The 27,670-nt window shown below is 40.9% G+C and overlaps 1 protein-coding gene across 1 annotated transcript in view; it reads left to right on the top strand.

The window, feature by feature from the left end:
* The first annotated feature begins 1,919 nt into the window (after nt 1–1,919).
* The window catches only part of fam160a1a (family with sequence similarity 160 member A1a), a 27,432-nt gene continuing 1,681 nt past the window's right edge, over nt 1,920–27,670 (top strand). Inside the window, exons 1-12 of the mRNA XM_034895157.1 lie at nt 1,920–2,177; nt 11,554–11,608; nt 13,628–13,848; nt 19,052–19,732; nt 21,161–21,319; nt 21,437–21,523; nt 22,501–22,668; nt 23,654–23,733; nt 23,926–24,128; nt 25,108–26,094; nt 26,201–26,379; nt 26,664–26,784. Coding sequence (XP_034751048.1) covers nt 13,744–13,848; nt 19,052–19,732; nt 21,161–21,319; nt 21,437–21,523; nt 22,501–22,668; nt 23,654–23,733; nt 23,926–24,128; nt 25,108–26,094; nt 26,201–26,379; nt 26,664–26,784 — 2,770 coding nt within the window. The 5' untranslated portion in view covers nt 1,920–2,177; nt 11,554–11,608; nt 13,628–13,743. The remainder of the gene's footprint in view (nt 2,178–11,553; nt 11,609–13,627; nt 13,849–19,051; nt 19,733–21,160; nt 21,320–21,436; nt 21,524–22,500; nt 22,669–23,653; nt 23,734–23,925; nt 24,129–25,107; nt 26,095–26,200; nt 26,380–26,663; nt 26,785–27,670) is intronic.

The raw sequence follows: 27,670 nt of genomic DNA, 5'->3' as shown, positions 1-27,670 counted from the left end.
TGCTGTACAGATAAGACCAAACTGATAGCATTTACATCTTCCAGGGCATTCTGCTTTGCATCCACATTTGCTCCGTTGCTGACAGCTCTCTACAATTGGCGATAGCTCTGTCCAGAAGATCTGCCATAGAGCACCTTTCTTGGTCCATGCCCATTCAGAAGGACTCAGTAGGCCTACTTCTGGCTGGCATACAGTTGCTTGACTCCGGTTGCAGCCTGCCTGGTAGGCTGAATGCTTTACATGCTGCAGCAATGCCACGCACTGCTCTTTTAAGGTCTATCCATAGATTTTCAATTATGTTGAGGTCAGGAGATTGTGAAGGCCATGGCAAAACCTTCAGTTTTACGCCTCTTGTTGTAATCCACCGTGGATTTTGAGGTGTGTTTGGGATCATTATCCATTTGTAGAAGCCATCCTCTCTTTAACTTCTGCTTTTTCACAGATGGTATCATGTTAGCATCCATTTTTCCTTCTACTTGTGAAATGTTCCCTGTGCCACTGGCTGCAATATGACCCCAAAGCATGATTGATCCACCCCCATGCTTAACAGTTGGATAGATGTGCTTTTTATTAAATTCTGTGCCCTTTCTTCTCCAAACGTACCGTAAGGCTTAATTTTTTGTAGCCTAAATTTGATTTTCCAAGATTGAGATCTAAAAGGTGTAAAGTATTCTCCAGTAAAGTTATGTTAAATCTAAAACATACTGGGACCAGCACATATGTTTCCCACCTAGTTTTAGATTGCTGAATGTAAACACATTAGATTTACTTAAGTTCTGTTTGTTAGTGCAAGGTTGAGGTACTTGTACTTTACTTGAGTATTTCCAGTTTATGTAAATTTCTACTTTAACTCTATGTCAGAGGGAAATATTGTACATTTTACTCCACTGGATTTATCTTGATAACTTTAGCATTTTTATATTTCTAGTGCATGCCTTTAACTTGTAAGGGAGTATTGATACAGTGTGGGATTGCTACGGGAGTTAAAAATCTGAATTCGTCTTCCATCACTAGTCATCTTCATTAACCCTTCCTCTGAAGACACAACTGTGGGAAAACTGCAATTCATCTGGTCTACCACTACATGTCGCTGCAGACCTGGCCATTTTTATAGCATGTAACAAAAATTGAAATGAAATGTCTTTCATATGAATCAGGGCCAGGGTTTTCAGTTAGTAGAAATCACCACAGAAAAATATTTTGGAATTGTGTATTTTAGATACATTTCTTCTAATTGTTTAGAGTGTGTCTTGAGCTAAATGTAAAATTCAATCAAGCATAAAACAAGTTCTGCTTTTTTTCATAACTATAATTTTTTGCTACAAATCACTATGATCCTGGGGAAAATATACATCTTAAATAACAGCATGGGCAAAATAATCATCGGAGGAGAGTCTTAATTTCTATATCCTCTAGACTGGGAATAAGAGATAGCCTACTTGTATAAAATATACGACACAGTTAGAAATTAGACTTATAATTTGTCACATAGCTCGTAACTTACTGTTTTGCCCAGCATGTGGTGACACATGATGTTGAAATATATGAAGTCTGAATACTCTCATACTATCTACCTTATTCTGATCGTTTATTGATAAAACTGACCAATATGATGTTTGTTTTTTAAATCTGGGCTTAAATAAGTAGGACCAGGCTGATCGTAGGGTGCTTAAATCAGATTCTGAAATTGACATTTAAATGAGTTTTTCTTTTGGAAAACTAGAAGGCCTACTGTCCAGAGGAGTGGTGCTTTTTGGAGACCACACAAGCCAGGCTGTTAACCTTGTCACAATGACACTTTATGTAGCCTTTCACACGTGCACAATTGTTTTTGTAACAGATATTTTTCTCACGAGGGGAACTAGAATGTGTAAACGCTCCTCCAGTGGACGTGGGCCTGTTGTTACTCAGTGGGCGGAGCGTTCAAGTGAGGATTAGTTGGAGTGCGGTTTCACCTATGTGTGCTGCGGACTCAGGTTAAATAGCTTGGTTACACGTAAAATAGGCTACCGGCGCGTACTGAGACGAAAGCGGGGAATTGTAAAGCTGTAAGCCACAGCGACTCGGTTATTCGTCCCCGAGAGGGCATACGAGTGTGTGTTTGGTTAAACCTGCTGGTCGACGTCGCTCAAACTGCTGGGTGCTTTTTACCGTCCAACCGGAGGAGCCGTCCGACGGTAAGAAAGAAAGATAGAAAGAAAGCTCGAAACACAACTCTACAGTGGTAGCTTTAACTTAGCCTACTTGTTAAAATACAACATCACAGTGACATTTCTGTTATTGATGGACTGTGTGTGTGTCTGTGTGTGTGTCCTCTGACAGTCCGTGATTGACATTTGCGGGTGTGAGGAAGGGTTGGGTTTCAGCCGGTGTAGCCAGACGTCTCTGCTGGCTTTACTTTGGGCATTGCCACACTACTTTTGTGTGTGACACTGAACTACATCATTTGTTTTGTTTGCTCTGTTCCCACTTTGCTTATACTGTTGTCTTCACCATAGAAACAAAGCAGACCCACCCACTCTCTAATCACCGCTCCCAACTCTTTTTGCATCCTCCGCCAGTAAACCAGTCATTGCTCGATGACCCGTTTTCAAATGGATCTGGTTTCATAATCTGCCGTGCTACCAGCGCCATTACTTGGAAAAACAAACTTATCGTATCCACGTGCTGTTGTTGTCAGCTCCTTGCAAAGTTCTTTTACAGCCACGAAGAAGAAGAAGCCTCCTGATTCACCTCTCAGGCTCCTAATGAGCTTTGAAGGAGACAATATGCCAGAGGTGTCGATTTACCAGCAAACAGCATTAATGTTTCAGTGCTGGTCATCTTTAATTAAATTTATGTTTGTGGGCTTTTTTTGCCCTTTATTTCAGAGTGACAGTGGCTAGACAGGAAAGGTGAGAGACAGGTGGGGGGTGACACGCAGCAAAGGGCTGGTCATCTAGTGTGAAAGTCTTTACAGGACAGGTGTCCTGTTCCCACCTGATAAATCAGCATGATGTAAACTGAGCTTTTGAGGCTAGTTTCTCAGGTGACGAGATGTCAGACTGTAAAAGACTCAAACAGTGTTGTTGTACAGGTTTCTCTCTCTCGGTTAAGAAATATTCAGAGGAGCTATTTCGTCATGTGTCTTATGTATTACTCAGCTACAGGGAGGTTATTTTTTATTTTATTTTTTTACATTAGCCAGATAGTTCAAATTTCAAAAGCCTGTTAACAGAATTTTGTGGGGCTGCAACTTAATATTTTTATTATTGACAATTGAGGATTTTTCCATTAATTATTTTGTCTACAAAGTGGCAGCAAATGGTGAAAACATCTGAAATATCTTCAGGTCAAATGAGACGTTTGAGAAGTTGAGAACCAGAGAAGTCGTTTTTGCCAGAAAAACAACTAATAGATTATCAAAATAGTTAGATTTTATCACAGCGGACTAACCAATTTGTTTCAACTATACATTTGGATGATTTAGACCTAACAGACTTAATAATAAAACAGAGGGCGTTTTTCTTGAACATATAAAAAAAAGTGTTTCACTTGAACACACTTGAATCAAGAAGCAAACCAGACAAGTATACCATGATTGCCTCTTATAATGCCAAATATTAAAAGAGTACATTTCGTAGCCAGTGGATGGAGGGTGCCCAGTTGTCATGGAGATGACTCAGCTGTTTTTACCTAACTTGTATGAGTTTTTGGTCATGGTGACTTTCACATCCCCTGTCAAACAACCATGAGCGATTACGTGACTGAAACCCCAGAAAAAGTCAATCATATCTGTCTCCTTTTTTTTCCAATTTCAAAGGTTTTGTTCTTTATGCCATCATCAAATGTGGCTTCTGTGGTTGTGCTTATGGATGCTCTCTAAAGCCCAGTAGCACACTGCCAGTGGCTCTCTTAGGGGGAAGGGATGTAAATATATCCAGGCTTCTCAGCAGAATGACCATTTGAAAATGTATTTGTAATTACTGTCACTTTAAAGGATGTAAAATTGGATTTTCAGGATCGTAGGGATGCACCTTAGTGTCATTTTAATGTTGTGTTTAACCAAGCTGCCCTTCTTCATAGAGAGTTCTGTCTGAAGCTGTCTTAACTTGTACCGTCTGATCCCTGTTGTTTATAATTGGTTACATGCTGAGGGTCTCTGCCTCTTAATCAGTTCTACTCCGGAGACTACAGCAAAAATGTAAATCTCCCACTTTTCCTTAACGGCGTCCTAAACACGACTAGGTTGAACATGAATACTGACATGCAGCACGGAATGCAAGAGAGGTTTCAACTTTACGATACAAATTTCTGAGGAATGAGGGGAATGTGTGGCTTATCAGTCATCTGTGTGTTACGAGGGGACTCAAATCTCATTTAGTGGGAAATCTGTTTGGCTAACACCAGTTTTCAGACTTGCAACCAAGACATTTACACACAGACTGTGAACAATGGTTATACTAATGTGATTAGATTAATAGGTTCAGGTCACAAGTTTATGTTGGGGATTCAATTTGTTTCACCTGGCTTGTTGCTGCTTATGCTGCACACAATGTTACTGATTGTTTGAAAGTAGTGCTTTTCAATTAGAATAGCTTTTTCCCACATGTGTGTGTCTGTGTGTGTGTGTGTGTGTGTGTGTGTGTGTGTGTGTGTGTAGGCCCCATGTTTGGGATTAGCCCCACCTTCCCCGCTCGTGCCTCAACACCGACCCTGAGAAAGATTTTACAGACAACGTGAAAGCTATGCGCCATGGTTTCTGGCAGTATTCTTTAACGGCTCACACTATAGTAAAGTTCTAACATCACCTTTTTTAATTTACAGTTTTTTTTAATTAAAAGAAAAGTTCAACTATTCTTTCCAGAGAGTTAATTGTGTCGGTGGATGTCACTTGTTGTCTGTGTTGATAGTATGAAGATAGAGCTGGGAGGTGATTAGCCTAGCTTAGCGTAATCACTGAATGCATGGAGAAACAGCTAGCTTGGCTCTCTTTAACGCCTCCCAACAATTCCAAAGCTCACTAATTATTACGTTGTATCTCATCGTTTATGTAAATAAACAGAAAAGCAAGAAACGTTGTGGTTCAGTGCTGTAATTATTGTCTGTACAAAAGCCAGGCGCTGAGACTTACTGGAATCTTGTCATCAGTGAGGTTTCCAATATTTGCATTTCACTTACATATTTATAAAATTAGATATGTGTTAAAGGTGCTAGAGGAAGGATGGCAACGATCCAGGTCTTAGCCAAAGAATTTTAACATCAACAACCTCCCCCCTTTCTGCTCAAGCCAGAACGGTCCCTGATTGGTGCATCTGAACAGGGAGCTGTGGATTTTTGCTAATCCCACTACAGGCTGTAGGTGGTGCCATGTGCTTCACTGTCTGCTGCAATTTGCCTACGTATGCTAACTCATAAGACAAACATTCAGCCAGCTAATAGCTTATGCTGATCAAACTTACCTGTTGTTTAGTTAGCCTGTTGCGCTCTGCTCTTCTATCTTCATCCATCATATCACACTGGAGCCTTCATCTTCTGTGTTTCTCTGTTAAGTACTCCAGCTTGGTCTTCAAACGCCGTCGTTCGAACTCCGTTTATTCTTTATCGTGGTGCTAAACGACGCAATAAAGACCGTTGCCGTGCTTGCGTAACTCCCTTACCTCTCCTACCAGTTCCTGTGGCCACTTGGCCAGTCCGAATGTAAATGGCAACTGTTTTTTGAGGAGAGTAGTTAGTAGAACTGTTTAGAAGTGGACTGTTCCTTGGTCGGAAAGTGGCTAACGGTAAAGTACATTTTGTCCCATTTGTTGGCTAGCCTGTGTTCAAGCTTAGTACAAAGAATGACCCTCTATTCCCCCGGCAAACTCTCTACAGTGCCTTCAAAAGAAGCTTCTCTTCAGAGTGAAAAGAATAGAGGTCGATACTGAATCAGGTTGAACCACTTCTGTTGTCTAAGAATGACCTGGAATGAAGGTACAAGTTGTGTTTATGCAGCATGCTCTTGTCATCTGTCCTTGAAAAGCCAGTCACGGACATAAAGTAAAACAATACGGTGGACGAGGTGCTAGAGGCCAGTGTTTAGTACTAGAAAAAGGTTGAAGCGTATACACCAGTTTGCATGTCTTTTGCTTTGAAAATGTACGTGCAAATATGTCATCAAAGTGTTCAGCCACTTGACGGCTAATGTAAACATTTTCCTCTCCTCGACTGCACTTTTTTTTAAGGCGATGAAGTCTTAAGCGGGAAAACAAAAGTGAGAAAAGCAACTTTCACTAGTTATCCACACCCAAGTAAATATTTGACACAGAGGAGCCCGACAGCCATTTTGGCTTGCGCTGTATTCCTTATGAAAACATTTTTTTCATTTTTTGAGCTGTGTATCCTACTGTAGCTTTTCAAAACCCTCTTTTCATCTAGTTGGCTAATTACATGATTGCAGTGCTGCAGCTTGCTCTCATCATCTCTGAAAAACCTCCTCTGAACTTCACAGACTGTATCTTCCATTCCACATGCAAACATAGCTTTTTTTTTTATCAGCAAGTGAGACGTGATGCAAACGAGCTTGAAGCAGCAGGAGCAGAGATAGAGGTTATACCCACACTAAACACATCCTTATCACTGACAGATGCCTATTGTAGTGTGGGGATGGGCTGAACACCAACATGAAAATAGCATGATGTCACCGGCCCTCATTGTTGTGTACATTACAATGTGGGAATTTAGCCTGTGAGGGTCAGAAAAACAAATGTGAGGGGAAAAATGTGTAGTGACTTGTTTAAAGTATCAGAAAGCATTTGTAACATTTTGGTTATAATGATACAAAGAAATGTACCTACAATTACACACATATTACATATTATCTTGGGTCTTTAAAGCAGACAATAACATTGGTGTGACGCTAGGGCTGGCAATGTCGGTCAGGTGGTCGGTCCAGACTGAACCAACAAATATGAATTTTTATGATATTTTTTTTTTAAAGCTTTTTTTTGTGGCATTTTTAGGCCTTTATTTCGGACAGGACAGCTTTAGACATTAACGGGGAGAGAGAGAGGGGGGTGACATGGACCAAAGCGCCACAGGTTAGAACTAAATGTTGTGAACTGAGCCTCTGTATATGAGTGAGCGCACTACCAGGGGAGCTACCCAGGCGCCCAACTTTCTATGAAATTTTATACATACGGTACATTTTTGATGCTCAAAAGATGAATCCTAACATCTTTGGTAAGCCCCTGACCGTTTCCTCTAGTGCCCACCAACTGTTGGATTGCTGGGAAATTTAATCCACACATTCATGTACTCTTTAGGACAAATTGTAATAATTTTGTGATCCCCTTGCGTTTCATTTAGCAGGTCAGGATTTCTTCAAATACTTGCAAAACTAATTGCTTTCCCATCACCATCATTATGTTCAACCTGTGTTTGGCACAGTACATGGAAACCTCTGCGTTCCTTCACAGTGTCATCCAAGGTTACATCTTGCTTTCTGGTTAGTGAAGAAAAATGAATACACACATACAGTATCTATTTTTACACCCATAATGTGAAGTACATGCAGTGACTCGTGAAAGCCCATTTCTCCACTTTTGGGTTGAACCCTCTTTCAAGAGAGTTGTAGCATGTGAAATTAGCCACATATCTTTGATCTCAACAACGGGACACACAGGCTCTTTTATCCCTTTGTTGGCTTCTTTAAATCTTTATCTACTTCTCGTTTTGAGGTCAGTTTTTTTTTGTCTGGTACTGCTGTTATGCCGCCTCCTCTTCTCTCAGCTACACTAAGCGGATGTGTGTGTTTGAACATGTTAATGGATCTCTTCTCGTGATCACTGAGCAATATGGAAGGAACAGCCTGTTTTCTGAAACCAGTTTGAAGATGAATTCATCAGCCAACTCCCTGTTAGCCTTCATGTGCATGTGAAAATCCACAGCTTTGCATTGAGTGAATCTCATCGGTCTTATGTCAAAAGCTATTTCTGATCATTATACAGCATCTGTTAGGCTTGTGTTTTTTGGTTTAGAAACCCACTATGAAATGCTTTCTAAGGATACTTCATATGGAATATTAGGATTTATATGATCTTTTAAAGTTTAACAGCGAAAATGTGTATTTATATGTCCTAACGTTCTGGCAGTCCGTGTGTCCATTTTAAGATCCTAAAGAGTTTCTCCTGAAGATAGATGGTGGTCAGTGAAGAAGTAAAAGAGACATGGATAAGAAATGAAATGGCCTTTTTCCTTCCTGTTGTGTTGAGACCATAACTTTTCAGACCAGGCACAATCTGTCCCTTCAATGGCTTCACCTGTAGCCCTTAAATATTTCATCAGCAGCTATCACTTTAATGGGCCTGTCTGTCACTGGGTTACCATGGCTTCCAGTTGGCCACTGTAAATAATATAACAACGCTGGTTCAGGAGAGGGAAAGTCAAAAAGACTGACTTCTTCTGTCTAGCACCCAAAAACATCTCCCCTTTAGACATTTGGGAAAATAAATGTTTTATATATAGTACTTTTTTGTTGTTGTATATCTTCTCTTACTGTTTAATAATCATGTCTCTGGGATTGAAGGTTAAAACTCCTGTTTAGCGAGAAAGATGATCATTATTCTGACTAAAGGGTGTGTCTTGCCTCTGAGCTATTTTTCCAGACCACGCCTGTGTGTTGGAGAACCTCACAGATGGCAGAAAGCTGCCAATACCAGAAACCAGGTCAATAAAAACTGACAAAAATCCCCAGAGGCGATGAACATTTCTCTCTTCTTTTTTTTTTCTCTTTTTTTTTCTTCTTTTTTTTCACTGTGTTTGCCTCTTTCACCCCTTAAGCTTTATCTCTTTTGATTCTTGCGAAGCCACTTTGGCAATAAGGCTGAGGTGCAACACAGTAGCCAAGCCCATGCTCTCCCTTTTGTCGTCGTGTTTACCTTGGGAGTGAGGCGACGAGTCTGTTGTAAAACCATGCCCACTGAACAGAACAAAATGTCTTGTTTCCAGCTATGTCTGTGTTGTGAAAATAAATAATACCTTTTTTAACCGATGCAATCATTAGCAGTTTGCAATGCGGGAAGGGCATGACATGTCTCAGCGAAGATGGATTGTTTGTAACCCCTGGCTAGTATTTAATTCCTTGTTAATAGAGCTAAGCCAAACACTTCTTTAGTGGTAATGTGAAGGAGTTCAGCTGCAGCAGTCCCTAAAACGCTGCCAGAGCCACCTACAGCAGGTGTACAAACAAAGTTTTGAGTAATGGGTTTCATGTGTCTGGTAGTTGTTTTTTTACAAAACACAAGGCATCCGTTTGCCTTTGCTGCATTTTTTTGCGTTATTGTTATTTTATCTTTATGAGTTTAGCATTAATATTATCACGTGAGCATTACTTTTGAGTCTGCATCAATCTAAGACCCACAGGAATGAATGGAAGCGTTGACCAGGAAGTAAATACCTTAAAAATATGTCCCCTTACAAAAACAGCTCGTGTGACTGAATACTTGGCTCGTAATACCTTCAATCACGGCCCAACATAAAAAATGATGGAGTGAAAAACAATTCAAAAGAAGAAGAGAGGAATATAATCAGTGCATCAAAGTGTATTGCTCAGTTAAAATAGCATAGCAACACTAGGTTCTATATTGGGCACTTTCTCTAATTGCATGTTGGAAATAAGTTTCTTCCTCCCTGATTTGATTTGTGATCAGTCTGCCTTACTCCAACAATTTAATGTTATTTACTATTTAAAGATGCTAAAACCCAGGAAAGTAAACTTGTTTCTTTAAAATGTTTTTATTTATATTTTTGCGGGAAGTGTCAGGTATTGTTTGACATTTGGATGGTAGGTCAAAAATGAACCCATAATCCTAAACATCAATATCTGTTTAGGAATTAATTAATGAATTACTCTCTGAAAATGACGTTTCTTAGCATTGGCATTCTGTGTTGGTGTGTCTATGGATGTATAACTGAAATCTGCATTGAGGGAAACCCCACGCTTATTTTGTCTACTCTGTTGATCGTGTCTCTGACTGTGATATGTGTGATATGTGTAATTATCAAATTGCGTTTATTGGATAATAGGGAATTAGGAGAATTCAGCAATGCTTGTGTAGCAAGAGACTGCTTCACTGGCAGTTCGAGACTGTAAACAGAAAATATCCACACATGCACAAAAGATGTATTTTTAACAACCTATATTTTAGCATGTGCTTGTCCCGTTTCTCAGGTTATTTGGAGCGAGTAGAGCCACGTCTTCTGGGTAACTTTGCGCTCTCCCTCTGTGTGACAACCTGACAGCAGGTACTGTAAATGAGAGCATGAATAGTGAGAGAGTCTAGTTGGAAAAAGCAAATTTGATTCTTCAAAAACAAGCGGCGTTCTTTGTTAAATATGTCAGACCCCGCATGGGAATGTTTACGAGTATTATAACATGATGTATTGAGTGGGTATATCTAAGTCTTGACCTATCTGGCTCCTAGTTTAGGCACAAAATGTTTAGTACCAAATGAAGCCGATCTGAGAGGAGGAAGTTGTTGCCATTGTGTTGTTGTCTGAGAGGAGCTAATCACTGCTTAGATTAAGCTAAGCTTAAAGTCTGTTGCACCACTGAAAAGCAACAAAAACAAAAGAAACCTTCAGGGTCTCCGTACGAAACGTTTAAGACTATAAATAATTTGTTGGCCAACAAAATTAAGGGATTTACTTTGTCCTGTCGTGTGTCAAATTGTCCTGAACACAATACAGTGAATTTTAAATTGCCAGTATGTAAAAACATACAAGTCGCTACGGCTTCTACACTGTGCTGCTAGGGGTAACTGTATGAGTCCATGGAGACACAAAACCAGCCTGCAAAACAAAATGAGTGTTTAATGACTCACCTTCTAAAACACACACACACACACACACACACACACACACACACACACACATATATATATATATATTACATTACACGCACATCTCTTACATCACATCTGTCTCATTTTCTATGTTTAAATGACATCAAGCTTTCATGAAAGATTGCATGTTTTCCAAGAAACCCATGATCTAGAAAAAAATAAGGTTTTGAGACTACTGCATCATATGACATGATTCCCACAATGGCTCGGTGTAAATGCTGGAAAGGGCAGTAATGTCAGTGGGGAACGGGGCTCTCACAGTGGAGAAGGATACCAATTACATCACGACGCTAATTGGAAGGGACAATAGTCTTGTTCTCCAATAATAAAGGGATCATGAGGCTGTGATGATGTTAAATTCCTACAGAAATATTATGCGTGAAATATTATGCACTGATGTTTTATTCTGTACTTTTTAATGCATGTGAGCACTGTTGCTGTTTCTTGAACCTCCTCTTTTTTTCTGTAGACTTACTCTCACCATGTTTTTCCTTTTTCACTACCTCCCTTTTGTCCTCTCCCTCCCTCCCTCCTTGTAACCTCCTCCCTCTCAATCTCCGTCCAAATGGTGTTCGGAGAAGCTTAGTCATGTCCAGTCACTTCCCGCCAAGCCTGGCCTCTCACACGGATACTCATGTCCTGCTCCTCTCTTTGACAGATCTTCATCTCTCTTCTTTTTGTGTGACAACAGGACAAGAATGACGTCTGATTAGTGACCCGTCCCTGGTAAAGATGTTCTGGCAAAGGTAAGAAAACACACACACACACACACACACACACACACACACACACACAAGCTGACACACACGCCATGCTGCTTTTGCATTCCTTTTCAAGAATCCAACCAGCCGGCAGCTCTCCTAACTGAAAGCAGATGGTGAAAGTTTGACTGTGTGTGCCTTGTTATGCCTGAACTCGGTAGTTGGTGGAGATGTTTCCGTGGTACTGGGGCAAAGTGGATTCAAGAGAAGGGGTTGAGCTGTGATTGGTTGAGAGGCCCATTTAGGGGCTGGAGCTAGAGGCTCCAATTTGGTGTTGTGGCATGCAGCTGCTGTGTTTTCACAGTTGAAGAGATATAGTCTATAAGATCCTGTATTGTGTTGTGTGAGTGTTTAACTTTGTCCCGGTGTTGTGTGAATGCTCCAAGACCGACTTAGGCTTAAACCATGTCATGTCCTCTTTAACCACGCTAGCAGCATGACTCCAGGCATGTTGTTCAGTTGGTCGGTTTAGCATTTTGGTCCAGAATGAAAAATCTATTTGATTTAGAAGAAATTTTGTAAAGCCATTCATAGTGTACTGAGGACTAAGCCGACTAAATTTGGTGATTCCTTGACTTTTCCTCTACCACCACCAGCAGATCACATTTGACATGTCAGGGAAATATCTACATCTCAACATCTACTCAATGGATCGGTCCAAAATGTTCTACAGACACCCACGGTCTCTTTAGGATAAGGCCTATTTGTTTTTGTGATCCCCTGACTTTCCCTCTTGTGACACCAGAAATCAAATTTTATTTGTCAGATTCTATGTTTATCTAGATCTGTAATTACTCTATCTATTAAACATCCCCATCAGCCTCAGCTGTGCTTTTTGTTTAGTGCTAATTAGAAACTGTTAGCATGCTAACAATATGCTATGCTAAGCTGGTAAACATAACTGCTAAACATCAGGATGTTAACAGTGTCATTGTGAGCATGTTGGAAGGATGACATTCGCTCAAAACACCTCTGTGCTAAAGTACAGCCCATAGACTGATATATAAATTAATATTAACGGTCTATGGTACAGCCTCACAGAGCTGTTAGCGTGGCTTTAGACTCTTCCTCTTGTTGCAGAGATTACGTGAGATATCCCCTGAACATGATTGCAATTTTCATATACATGTGACATCATTTCAAATTTTAATGATAGTCATCGCAAACATTCACGGTCTGCAAGCAGAGGAAACACGGGCAGATAAGGCACATCCTAACATCTCTACCTTTGAAGTGTGAGTGTGCATTTAAACAATTCTACAGCATAGCAGAAAACTGAATATAACCTTTTTTTTTCTCACATTATCCAGTTTGAACCTTGTCCTGTTCCCAGTGTTGTCAAAGACGACGTCTGTGTTTAGTAGAATCAATCTTTCCAGCACCGTCTTCTACAAAGGAAACGCCAAAGTCCCTTTTCTGAGGGTGGTCATATTCAAAAGTTCCACAGTGCAAATTTGAGTGTTGGACCTGATCTGCAAAGCTTCCCTCAGGCTATATTCAACTAAAAATAATATGTACAGTATTTTTGTATTTTTATTTATTTTATACAAACAAGCAATGTGAGCACTGCAGACCTCACTTGCCTAAATGTGGTTCCCCCTAACTCCCCACATTTAGCCAGAATTGTTGACACCCAGTCGTGGTTCGTCTTCTGATCTCAAAAAATGTTTCTGTAATGAGAGTGATGTCAGGGGGCCTGCAGGAATCCATTTTGGGCATCTGAGGTAGTCCAAAAGCAATTTGACATCTCAGTCTGAAGTCCAGAGTGCGGCAGGCAACTCTGTGAGCCAAGCTGAGCACGTTGTGTCTCTTAGCTGACTTTGCCTGTTACTGTTCTCTTTCCTGCATGCCTGTCATAGCTGCTGTCTAGCCATGCAGAGGCAGAGAAATGCAGTCATATCTGTGCTGCTATTTTATGAAGCAACTTTTTGTGTCTCGGTGTATAATGATGCCTGCTTGTGTGTTCTTTGTTTTTTTACTCATTTTTTTTTTCTGCATCCTCAGGTCCTCTGTGTTTACGCTTCATTCTACGGTTATGGTTGCACCCAGTAAGCAGTCAGGAATGTCCTCCTTCTCCTGCCTATGACATGGTTTAATCCACGTATGATCCGGTCACCACGATGGCCTCCATGGTTGCCAATGGAAACCAAGATAGGCAGTCTCTGGTCTTGAAAGGGGTGGATCCAGAGACCTGCATGATTGTGTTCAAGAACCACTGGGCTCAGGTAAACTCCAGCACTAAATCAATAGTCCTGCATCTTAAAGGACATTACCGGAAATAAACGTATTCACTCTTTTTCTCTACCACTCTCATACAAATCTGCATTAAACCACACAAATCTGACCAAATAACACAACTAATCCCTACAAGCCTATCTGGTTACAAATGTAATAAAAACATTTGGAATTTAGCTTAATGTACGTTTCGACCCCTCACTGACAACCCCTAATGCAGACATTAAAGCAGCTGACACTTAGCCACCAACACACTTGTCATACCCCTCAGTATCTGGCCAGTGTCATTCTGTATAACTTGTTCATCTCAGAGTGGGAGGAGTAGGTTTCGCAGGCTGCCAGGACCGACAGGGATGAAAAGGAACTGAAACTTTGCTGCTGCAAAGAGCCAAAAGTCCTAGACAGTCGGCTTCCTACTTCCAATATTCCACTGGCCATACTTGCATTGCTGTTAAGTGTTGATGGCCCAGCACTGCAGTCAGTTTCTACTGTCAGTCTCTACTGTCGGTGAGGTAGAACGTATACAGATTTTGTACACCAGAAGGCCGTTTTCACATTCATCAGCTGAAGGAGGATAGTTTAACACGTGCACATACAAGCATGATTTTGTAATATCACAACTTGGACAACTCACAAAAGTGTGATGTAAAAACTTAAAACCTTGAGAATGAACCTTTCAGTGACGTAGGAGACATATTGTGTCCAGTAACCTTTAGAAATGAAAAAAAAAATATATATATATTACAGGATAGGCAGAAGAAGTAGGTGTGGTTTTAAGAAGTTTTAACACGGTAACTGATGGGGGTGTCACGGTTTTGATTTAAAATCAGAAATCGATCAAAATTAGCTTTTGATTGAAACTATCAAAAAGCTTTCCCCTAGTATTACCCCCACCTACTTGCGCACGTATGAAGAGGAAAACAACAGACATAGCATAGCTTCCCGGCTGTTGGCATGCAGCTAAAGATGCAGGTTAACATTAGCTTACCAGTAGACTGTAGCTGCTAGGGTGCCCTGCTACGTCCTGCCATGCTCTGCTGTGCCCTCCTACACCCTGTAGTGCCCTGCTACACCATGAACTACTACAACTACTATTTCATAGTTCCTTTATCTTTATTGTGACTATTATTGCCACTGTTCATCACACCCCCAACCGGCTATGTCAGACACGCATACCAAGAGCCTGGGTCTGTCCGAGGTTTCTCCCTAAAAAGGAAGTTTCCCTCGCCACCCGAGGTTTGTCCCTAAATGGGAGTTTTTCCTCGCCACTGTCATACTAAATGCTTGCTCTTGGGGGAATTACTGTAATTGTTGGGTCTTTGTAAATTATAGTGTAGTCTGGACCTACTCTACCTGTAACGTGTCTTGATATAACTCTTGTTATGATTTGATACTAGAAATAACATTTTATTGAATTTAATTATGGTCACTGCCGTTTTGGAGATAACGGAGAAACAAAATAACTCGAAAATCCGACTTCCCTGAAGTCATTAAGTTACGTAAACAAACAGTGAAGGTGAAGTATGTGGGCTCCAATGGGACTTCATGGGGCATTCATGTGAACCTTGTTAAACTAATGTTGCATTCACTTGCACTTTGTTAATTTTGAGAAACTCAAACTGTTGTTGGAAAGTACCATTCTGCCATGTAGTGGCTCTTATTGTGGCATTAGCGTCAATGCTGACAAGAATATGTTTAATTTGAAAGTTAAATTGAATTGTAACCTTAGAATTAAAAGTCATATTGAATCGTGGAGTTGGAGAATGTTGACAACGTTTTTCAAAGGCGAAAACTACTGTATCGGACACAATACATTATTTCAAACAGAGTGTCTTAAAACATGTCTGGAGGGAACTTTCTTTTCTTTTATCATTAGTTGTCAGCGGAAAAGATGTTTTATTCCAGTGACATGCATTATGTTGGATGTAACTGTAGTTGGTGAGTTCAGATTGAGTTCAGATTGATGTGGAAGTACTCTTGTGAATGAGCTTATTGTTTTGATTTCACACCTGTTACAATATTTTGCCAGGTTTATCAGGCTTGACAGAACAATCCAGATCAGTGACAGGCTCACCATTGTAGTTTGTTTTTGACTCATCCATAAAGACATGTCTAGGGTCTGTAATTTTTCTTCTTCACAGATTCAAACATTCCTTCATTAGTCCCAGCCAGACAGCAAACAAAAAAAATGAGAACACCCTGTCCCAGATTAAAGCTTGTTTCGCTTTAGGCAAACTGGCAGCGCAGTTTCACTCCTGCAGAGTCTTATTTCCATGCTAAGCTAATCTGTAGCCTGATAACAGGGCTTCTGACTAAAATCCAAGTAACATCTTGTAAGTAATGTTGGCCTTGGCCCTCTAAAGAAGCTCTGCCTGTCCTATTGGAAGATTAGGTTCATGTTCATTGGCTTTGTCTTATCTGCCGCGCGCCAGGCCTCACAGAGCTCATTGTGTTTGTTGTGACATGCAAAGTGATCAGTCTGTTGCTGTGGCTGCCAACAATGTTTTAACTATAGACAGTGAAGAGCTATAATGACTAGGAACAAACTGCCCATACTCCAGAGTTTCTGATTCTTTCCATTCATGGTTAATGCCACATGACTCCTAATAAATCTGTCACTTTTATGAATGTGTCTCTGTTTAGGAACGTAGGAAGTATTCATCACCAAATCCTTAGACTTCACAGTTTCAGTTAAATTAGCTTTGTCCCTGCTGTCATGAGTTTGCTCTCTGTTGGTTACTTTCTGGGCATCTGTCAACTGAAATAAAAGCACAGATCTTAATTTTTGTCATTTTTAAAATTTAACAGTTTAATCACATTAATCCATTTGGGATTCTTTTTTTGTGATCAAATTTTATTTATTTTGAAAAAGTAAACGGCAAGAATTACAAAACACTACACTGAGACAGAACGCGTCCCAGGGCCAGAAATAAAAAAGAAATTCAAATAAAATTAAACCTAGAGAGCAAAGGGAGGAAGGAAGGCAAAAACAGTACACACAGAAACAGACACACCCAAAAACGTACACAAACAGACATATACACACACAGATACAAGTCAAGAAAAAGGACCAAACACGGCTACAGCCCAGACTTCACAGGCTCAGCAACGTCCACCTAAGTGTCCAGAGTCTTTCCCGGTGCTCCATTGTTGCGTGCCGTGGAAAGCTCTATACACACAACTTCCAGGTAGGCAATGGTCCATGGGTGGATATACAGGTCGTGGGGTGGTTTCCAACGGGTCGCAATCATCTTCCCTGTAGCTGTAAGTCAGCACATCTCTTGGTTCCAGAGGGCTGAACGGCTGACAGGTCATTCAAAATCAAAACATTGGCAGTAACAGGCACAGTAACATTAAACAAGGCGGAGATTTTGGATGCAATATTGTTCCAGAACCGACTAATGGGAGAGCACTCGCAGACCATGTGAAGACATGTACCTTGTGCTTTTCTTGGGCAGAGCATGCATAACAGGCTGTTAGTTATTGTGATGTCCTACGAATGAAATTGTAGGGAATCTGCTGATGGTCTGGATTTGGTGAGATAATCCATTTAGGATTCTTATTGCAATGTTAATGACACTTAAGTCATCTTGTATTAATAATGCATAAGAAACACTTATCTTGGCCTGTACTATATGAACTGACTAATGTTAAAGCTCCAGCAGCTTAAAGAAAAGTCCGCTGCATCAGCAAATTTGGCATTGATATATGTAAAAGTAGAAAGATATGCTTCTTGTGTTTTTTACTCTTTAAATGTTCAGTGTACTTTGAAGATTGAATCTGAACTTTTTTTTTTTAGTTTCACTGGGCGCACTGCTCATACTCAAGAGTTTTACAGACTTACACACACCTTTTTACAACTCTCTAGTACCAGCCTGAGATGCTCCACTGGAGCAGTAAGGGCCTTGCTCAAGTGCGCCACACTGGTGGTAATGCGGAGGGGGGAAATGGTGCCTTTCATTTCATCCCCACTCAGACTTTTACTGCCAGTTGTGGACTCTGATGATTTAAATATGAAACACGTTGTTCAATCCAACACTTTTTAAAACAGGTTTTATTATGAGGGTCCGGTACCTGAACCAGAAATGGTATTTTGACCCATGGAAGCAAAAATGTTGTAAAAGGACTCCTCCATTTGTCCAGTATGTAAAATCCCTGATTCTCAAACCTGCCCCCTTCCGGTCACTACAGTAATGGCCGGAGAGCCTGAACTGATCCCTGAGGCCACCCGGCTCAGTCCGCATCAGGCTCAGACAAGGATTACAAACTCTGTTCTCTGGTTTCCATCAACCATGCCCAGCTCTCTTGTGCACAGCCAGTTATTTTCATGGCAGCAGTGGCTGGCTGGGGACACCGGCTCCATTATTGGTACTCTGGTTTCTATGCAGCCAACACACAAGGGAGGGACTGGATACACAAAGGGCTGTTTCCCTCTGTCCTACACAAACCGAGTTTATTTGTACTGTGCTGCTGCTCTGTTTACACCCCATTATTGTTGATAATGAGCCAATCCGGAAGAAGGAAATGATTTTACCTGCAAGATATCTTTAATAATAAATACTTTTAATGTAACATGGTGAACAAGTGCCATCTATACAAATAAGATAAAAACTGCTATAAAAGGAAACACTGGCTTGTACCATAGGTCAAGAGTCCATATTATAGCACATATTCGTTATCTGAGTGGTAATGCTTAACATCCTGTTAGTCAACATAAATGCTTTTTTTAAATCCCAGTGATCAATTTGCTTCTTCGTTGTATTTTGTTAGTTTCTGTCAATCTCCACTTTGTGTTGGCCATCAGTCAGGTGTTGAGCAGTGTTTGTCATGTACATATTTCATTTGGATGGGCCACTAATAAAGATATTGTTATTTCTTCTTTTCAAAAAGAAATACAGTTTAAATTGCAGGCTGATCATTTGGTGCGTTCATATACATGTCAATTAGTCTGTAAAAAAGACTTGTCTAATGTGTTTAAGTGTCTAGCGTCTAGAGTCTCCAATTCAAGAGTCGATTGCCACATCCAAATGTATTTACCCATGTACACACAACTTTATTTTAAAAGCTTTCAAACAAGCTGTGGCTTTATCTCTTCCTAAATTCAGTTGGCTGCAAAGCTGTTCTTGCATTAAAATCAAGTGCTATGGTTCTAATGTATTTAGTAAGTAATATTCTACTTGCTTCTTATTGTAGGTGGTGAAGATCCTAGAAAAGCATGATCCCCTGCGCAGCAGCTCCACGCTGCCCTCCCTGAGTGTGATCAACCTCGGCGCTGGCTCTGGTGGCAGCCCTCGTTTTGGCCCCATCCCCGGAGACGAGGCGAGCGGGGTGCAGAACTATGTGGAGCACATGCTGTTCCTGCTAATAGAGGAGGAGAGCGGTCAGGCCGGCGCCATGGGCCCCATTCTGGAGTTTGTAGTGATGGAGAACGTGATGGAGCGCCTCTTTGTGTGGAGCCTCCGCAGGGAGTTCACAGACGACATGAAGCTGGAGCAGCTAAAGATGTACGAGATGCTGGTGGGCCAGGCGCACCAGCCCCTGCTGCATCACAAGCCCATCCTGCGGCCGCTCATGATGCTGCTGTCGTCTTGCTCGGGCACCGTGGCGCCACAAGTCGAAAGCGAGCTGGTGCTGCTGCTCAACCAGCTGTGCTGCGTTCTGGCAAAGGACCCTTCAATTCTGGAGCTGTTTTTCCACACCAGCGAGGATCAGGGAGCCACCAACTTCCTCATCTTCTCCCTGCTCATCCCCTTCATTCACAGGGAGGGCACAGTGGGCCAGCAAGCCAGAGATGCACTGCTGCTCATTATGTCTTTGTCTGCTGAGAACCAGCGGGTGGCCAAACACATCGCAGAGAGTACCTACTTCTGTCCGGTCAGTCCTAAGGGACAAATTACCTTTCCTTCTCTTCTTTTCTCTTGCTCTCAATCACTTGGTGGTTTTTAGTGTATCTCCAGACTCACTCCTTATTATTTTTTTTATATATATTTTTTTAACTTCCTAACTAACTCAACCTTTCTGTATGAGGAATCGTTCACTCTTATTATCTGATAGCCACTCTAAAATACCTGACTTTTCAATGACCCCGGGCATCATAATCAGGCAAAGAATATGCAGATGAATTCATAAAGGTACCTGAAGCAAGGTTTAACCATCTCATTGAATGTTATTAATGTCAGCCATTCATGGCATTGTTGCAAGATAATCCCATGTAAATAATGCCATTGAACTACCGCTGCAGACATCGCAATGAGAAATAGCTTTTGATGCGATGCCAGTTACACAACTGGAGTCCAAATTTAATTGGTTCCACTCGCAGGCTACAAGGATAATCCTATAGAGAATGTATACATCAATGCAATGCTAATTATGCACTCATCTCACAGTTAAGTTAGACTATGTTTTTGAAATCCTACCCTGTTAATACGTAAAATTTACATCTAGGAAAAGACAGACATCATATTACTGTCAATGTGTTATGTGGAAAGCCTGCTGACATTAATGCATTAATTAGTAACCTCATTACCATATCATCCTATTCTAGGAAAAGTATAGGCAATAACTCTTTTCTACTTAAATATTTATAGAGACGACCTGTAGGAGGTAAAAATCCATATGTACGTCATTATCTTAATGTGCGTGGAGGAGGAACAGACAGGATGAAATGTAGGCTGCTGCAGTGCTGTGCTTACATCTGCATTACCTTATCAAAATGGAATCTTAATTATTTAATGATTTCCAAAAGTATTTTTGCATCATAGTGAGCAGTAAAAAAACGTAATAAATTTGTTGTCATCATTTGTTATCATTTATGCCATGTACACTACCTCATTAATGTTTAATGAAGCCCATAACTCTCTCTGTAATCACTATGTGAGATTAGTTAAAATGAGCTAATTTAGCACCAAGCATAAAGTACAGTTGAGGGAATGTCATTATAGCAGGAAGTTATGTTTTTAATGATGTAATGATAATGCTACAAGAAAATTCATCACCGGCATAGTCCTGTGGGGATCCCTACTGTTATTCCATGGCAATCCATCTCATAGTTGTCAAGATATTTCTCTCAACACCGGTGTCACTAAAAGAAAAGTCAGAGGTTCACAAAACTCATTAGAATAAATTATGTGGGAACCATGAATGTGTACATTTTTTGCCAATCTATTTAGAAGATGTTAATACATTTACAGGATTATTGAAAACCTTGGCCTACGGTTAAATAAACCAATAGTCCAAAAATTTGAATATTGTAAGGCCTTGTTCAATATTGACATCTATCTCTCTCTCTCTCTCCCTCCTTAGGTTCTGGCCACAGGCCTGAGCGGACTGTACTCCTCTCTGCCCCCCAAGCTGGAGGTTCCCAATGAGGAGTGGCACTGCCTGCACAAAGAGGACTGGCTCCAGATGCCATCCCTCGTCCAGTTCCTCAACTCGCTCGAGTTCTGCAACGCTGTCATTCAGGTGAAAACGTGTGACTAGCCTGCACGCATGAGACTCGCCCACATTAAAAATGAATTTGCACACGTGCTAAATGGTTCTGCTTGACTACAGTCTTGACTAATCTGTGCCTGTTGCCAGGTGGCCCACCCTGATATCAGAGACCAGCTAGTTAGCTACATCTACAACGGATTCCTCGTGCCTGTCCTAGCACCAGCTCTTCACAAGGTTGGTACCTTTCTTCCTCCTACTCACCTCCATGTAATGCCGCCCTTGGGCAAGTAAATGCTCCTCAGTTACTAAACCTTTTATTGTGGATGGTGTTTTTGTAAACTACTGAAGGTGGGAAACATGTGAAGCACTTCGACATAGAATGTGTGTCTGGATGAGACAGAAATAATAGGAAGACCATTATAAATGGGAAATTTGCGACTAATTAATTTGGGGGGAGGGGGAGATAAGTTGCACCTCTTTAATTGAAGGAATATTTCATTTATAACAATTTGGAAAAGCTAGAGAGCTGAGAAGATGGATACCTTCACCATCATATCTCTCCATTCCGTGTAAGCTGCAGCCAAGCGACTGTTAGCTTAGCCTAGCACAAAGACCAGAAACTGGAGTAAAAGCCTAGCTTGGCTTAGTCCAAAGGTTAAAAAAAATATGTTTGGTTAAAAAAACAAAATGTAACGCATCAATGTTGAATACCCAAAGGTAAAAAATAAAAATAAAAAATATAAAAAGTGGCACACACAGCTCTAAGACAAAGTTATTATGCCAGCAATGTCCAACAAACATGCTAACGTTTCGGCCTAGTTGCCTTTTATTAGAGCATCAGTATAATGTGTATATTAGTCTGTACTTCGGAGGTGCAAGTTTTCTTCTTTGGACAAAGCCAGGGTAGCTATTTCTTAAAGTTTCAAGTCTTTGTGCTAAACTAAGCTAACTTTCTGTTTACCACACAGAGATGGGAGTGCTACTCATCCAACTCTAGGGCAATACTATTGTATGTATACATTTGTATACATACAATAGTATAAAAATTCAATACTGTAATACATTTGTACAAGAATATCCTCATAACCTATTGCTATATTCTGTACTGTAGACATTTTCAACAGATTCTTCTCTGGCATGATTTTATTTGTTGCTCACACAAAAACACCCAATTAACTGCTGACTAATAATTCCTTCCTTCCTCTGTGAAGTTGACCCTAGAAGAGGTGATGACAACCACAGCATACCTTGACCTCTTCCTGAGGACTGTGTCTGAGCCGGCCCTGCTGCAGACTTTCCTCTCCTTCATCCTCCTCCACCGACATGACAGCGTCCACATTTTAGATACTCTAGTCAGCCGCATTAACACTCCCTTCCAGGTACAGGACCAATCAAGCAAACTGCCAACACGTGTGTCTTCAACACACACACATGCATGACTCATGTTTAATAACTCCAGAAATGTCAGCACCAAAGCTGGCAAATTGTTGTCATGGTGATGCTCAGTTGCAGCGACAAATCCCGGGTTAGCAAAGAAACTGATGCCAGCACTTTGAAACAGTCCTATGTGTTGGAATATCGTTTTCAAACCATTAAGATGACTAAGTACTGTGTTCTTTACATTGCTGTTTGACTGTGTAAATGGATTGAGGAGTTCCCGCAGTGTTTGCTAACAGTCGGCTTTGGCAAACAGCCAACTCAGTGAGAAATAAGAAACAAAACATTTTTCACCTTGAGCCAAATTAAACATTGACTCAAATGCAAATATTCCACATTTCAGCTATTTTGCTGTTTGCTTTTACCTTTTGATGTTTGATAACTTTAAAGATTGGCACTTCTTATGTAGTCATGCGCTTCATGCTGGTAAAGCCTTTCACCTTTTCAGCCTTTTGAACAAAAACACCTACACAGAATATAATTCTTTTTAACTCTTTTTTTTTTTTTTTTTTTTTTTTTTTAAAGCAAAAGTAACTTTTACTAAGGATAAAATCTCGTGCCTTTTATTTTACACTGATGCTCGCGCTGTATTTTTGAAGTTAAGTTGTCTGGTAGTCTTTAAAATGTCTAATGAAAACTAATGTTCATCAACACTTCCCAGAGCCTGAGGTGACATCTTCAAATTGCTTGTTTTGTCAGACCAACAGTCCAAACTCCAAATATATTCACTTTTAAAATACATAATATAGAAATATTGAGACGTTGGGACCATTAAATGTTAATTTAGCTTTAAAAATGACAAAATTAATAAATTGTCAGGGTAGTTAATTTTAGTTTCTTGGCTAATTGACTAATATTTCAGCAGTAGTAGAACAGTCTTCAGCTGTTGTAATGTGTTTAATTGTGTTTTTCCATTTAACTCTTTAGTTGGGCACTGTGTCACTGGCCCTTTTCCACACTCTCATTGGCTTATACTGTGAAGATGTGATGCTACAGCTCATACTGAGGTGAGTAGCACACACACAGACTATTCTCCAGTTGTAAAGCATGGTACATCTAATTGGTTAAAGGCATTACTTTTTTACCTCCCACCATGCAGACTTGTGTCAGCATCTGTTTTTCTCACCTCCCCAAACTCCCTCCTCCTACGACCACCCGTTGGTTTTCCTAATAGGATCTGTTGCTATCTACCTCCCCAGGTACCTGATCCCATGTAATCACATGATGTTGAGTCAGAGACGTGTTGTAGGGGAGAGGGACTTATACTCTGTGTCAGCAGCCAAGATCCTGGCGCTAACACCGTCGTGCTGCTCTCCTGATCACAGCCCCCCGCCCCTCCGACAGCTGGACTCCATCCTCTTTTCCAAGGGCGCAGAGACGCCCAACAAAACCAGCACCACAGGTAGGTAGGACAGGACCAAATTGTGTCTGGTTTATGGCAGCTTGGATCATATTTTTGCTGTTGTGGACATCATTTCAATTGGTGATAACATTGTAGCCAAAGCAATTGCTCAGATATGAAAACAATGAGACAAGAGCACACCACAGGATCACACAGGTTGTAAACAAGCCAACAGTTTTGACAGATTATCTAAACCACTTTATATTTGGAGGTGAATAGGAGATCCCTGTTGTAATAAACTGGAAATGTCCTTAAGGAGTAAATGGACTAAATAGAGTACAGCTAATTATTATCAAAGCTGAAAGGCATGGGGAAGCAGTGACGTAGTAAGGGTAAATGCCCTTCTGTCCTATTTTAGGACCAGTTTCAGAAGGCATCCTCACCTCTGAGGTGTCCTTGTGCATGAGAGAGAGAGAAAAGCTCTGAAGTTTTTAATAAAGCTTTATTAAAGAATACTTTCCATTTTTCAAGGACTGTATGTGCTATAGATGAGCCAAACTGAATGACTGCTTTTCAGTCACATTTACAATAGGTTTTTATGGATGTTTTTTTGCTGCTTTATAATCCGCTTCAAGGAGAATTCATCCAACAGACTTTAATATTCATAACCCCATTTGAGTGAGTGCATGTTACAACCTCAGTAAAATTGGTGTGCAGTCATAACAAACAGAGGGAAAATGAAAAGTCATTAATGGACAGTTGGAGTGCTGAAATAAAAAATTAATTTATTAACATTGCATTTTCCAAATCTGTCTAAACATGTTTTTGAGTAAAGCAAGGTGTTGATCTGTATTTATCTGGGACATGAACACTGGATGATTATGAGTATCTAACAGGGATTTCCTGCTGTTTCGCTGTATTGCATCACTTTACCCCCTGTAGCTACATGACAAACTCATTATTTGTGCTTTGTGTGAGTGCTGTTCTGAGGTGCTCCATGACAGCTTTCATCAACATCTCCGTTTTTGTTTCTTCCCAGAGAAAAATGAGATTTTCTTAGAAGAGGATGATGGCTCAGGTAACTCCTGCACCATCGGCTCAGAATTCCACTTGGATGTCAGTTATCTTCATTACCTCTATGATGCCCGTCTGAGCATCAGCAGCTGCATAAGGGCTTGCCAGGTCTGGTCAGCCCAGTACGACGGCGAGGACCCCCCTCCTGAGAAATACCAGCCCGGCGTCCTTGAGGAGCCGGGGCTAAAAGGCGGGCTTACTCAGATGGCTTTCAAGAGACTTCCACAGCCACAAGCAACACGCCCTCGACCCTGTCCATCGCCAAATACAGAGCGGCCTTCCATCACCCAAATGGAGCTGGAGTGGGACGACAGTTACGATGCGTGCCCGGTGCAGACCGATGAGGTTCCTGTGGAGAGTGAATCTGCACAGCAGCCTCCTGCTGAGCTCCCAAAGCACATCCAGGAGATGAGGAAAACAGCCATAAGGTTGGTAAAAGACTCATATATTGAGGAAAGTGAGTTCCAGGACGACGTCATGGTGTACAATCTTGTCGCCAAGAAAGACACCAGAGACGTGCAACAAAACAGGCTCAAATCCAATGGGTCTGATTCAGAAGAAGCCCGACCAAGCTCAGCAGACGTTCCCCTGCAGAACGGACTCAGTCAAACACTCCCTGCCTCTGTGATGGCTGATAAAGATAGCTTGGACACAAAGATTTTAGATTTTAATTCCCATCTCCAGATCCCCACAGCTGCTGAGACGGTTGATGACCTTTTGGCTCAATATGACGAGCTCATTCGTACTTTGGACACTGAAGCAGATAAAAAACAGGTCAAACCTAATACCGAGTTGAAGATGCCTGTCACACCTGCAGAGGAGGAGGAGGAGGATGAGATGGATTTTACCTCCTTCTCTGCTGAGACACCAGAGCCAGAGAAACTGCAATCCCCATTTGGGGCCAAGTTTGTCAGTGGGAGTGCAGGTAGAAGCCATTCTGCACCTTTTACTGGTGAGTAAAGGCAAATCTTTGCTCTGCAGCCGCCTCACTATTTACCAAAACTTACAAGCAGACAGCACAGTTAAAAGATTGTTCATGATTCTTCTTCTCCTTGCAGGTCCATTTGTCAGTGTGCTGTTGTCTCGTCTGGAGAACATGCTGTCTAACTCGCTTCCTGTCAACTTGTTGTTGACGGGCATCCTGGCCCAGTTGGCGGCCTACCCTCAGCCCCTCCTGCGCGCCTTCCTCCTCAACACTAACCTGGTCTTTCAGCCGACTGTTCGCTCTCTTTACCAGGTAACGCAAATATGTGCCGCCTGGAGGGATTTCCTCACGTCGATGAAAGGAAGAACCTTTAGGTTTTCAAGTTGAAAGATGCAGTTCATACAATGAATTATTTGAACACAGGTGTGTAGTTGCTCCTGGGTAAGATAAAGTAAAAACTGTTTTCCATGTGTTTATGTAAAACTGAAGGAATCCTTGATCAATACGACCAGGCTATTTAGCTTTAATTTGAGTAAATACTGCAGATGTGAATGTACAGTATCTATAATGTACAGTTATTTTGTGTTTTCCTTCAGGTACTGGCCATCGTGAAGAACCAGATAGAAGAGCAGACTGCCACCAGAAAAGACTTCCCAGATCTGATCACTGCCGCCCAACACTGGCTGCTGGCCAGGGAGACTTCATTCGTAGCAGCAGGTGACAATGCACCCACATCTATGGTTTTTGTTTCTATGCCATCTGTGGTTGGAACGTGTATTTGTTCATAGCTCTATAACTGTAGGAAAAATTAATTATTCAAAACATTCTTATTCAAGTGGGTTTTATTCCAGTACATGGGCTGACATTTAAAAGAATGTTTTGACATTTATATGCTATGGAAATATGCTTTCTTACTGAGCGTGTGATGACAACATTTATACCTTTTTTAATGTCTGTTCGGTGAATATGAAGCTTATTCAATGGCACAAAAAAGAATTTTGACACACAATATATATTTTATATAATATAATTAGTGAGCTTTAGAGGTGATGGTATGCAGCTTTTTTTCACCTTTGCCTGTTTCCTGTCTTTATGCTAAGCTAGGCTAATTTAACCGGCTACTGGCGGTGGCTTCATATTTCCCAAAATGTCAAACTGTTCCTTTAAGCTGTCATGTATTCGTAAATCCTTCATAAGCTTGATTAATCAAGGAAAAACATTTAGGCTTTTTAGATTTACAGATAACTAGTGCTGTCAGCTAAACGCGTTATTAACGGCGTTAACGCAAACCCATTTTAACGGCGTCAATTTTCTTTCTTTTTTTTACGAGATTAACTTTCTTTTTGGCCTAGCAAACTTTATAGTTTTTTTCACATACTGCTGTAACAACTAGTAATGTTGCAAAAACTACACCACCCCATTTTTCTTGTTTTTATTTTGAGAGCTTTTTTGGATGGAAACCTGAATCCCTGCACTGTTGTGGAGTTCCTAAATTTCACTTACATGCTGTCAAAAGTGGGTCAAGTTCAAAACATCTGCATTCATTATCGGATATGATTCGGCTTGATTTTTTTTTTTTTATGGGGGCAGTTTTAGGCCTTTA

This window comes from Etheostoma cragini, chromosome 2, assembly GCF_013103735.1.
Source record: "Etheostoma cragini isolate CJK2018 chromosome 2, CSU_Ecrag_1.0, whole genome shotgun sequence".
Lineage (NCBI taxonomy): Eukaryota > Metazoa > Chordata > Actinopteri > Perciformes > Percidae > Etheostoma > Etheostoma cragini.
This window is presented reverse-complemented; position numbering and strand designations above follow the sequence as displayed.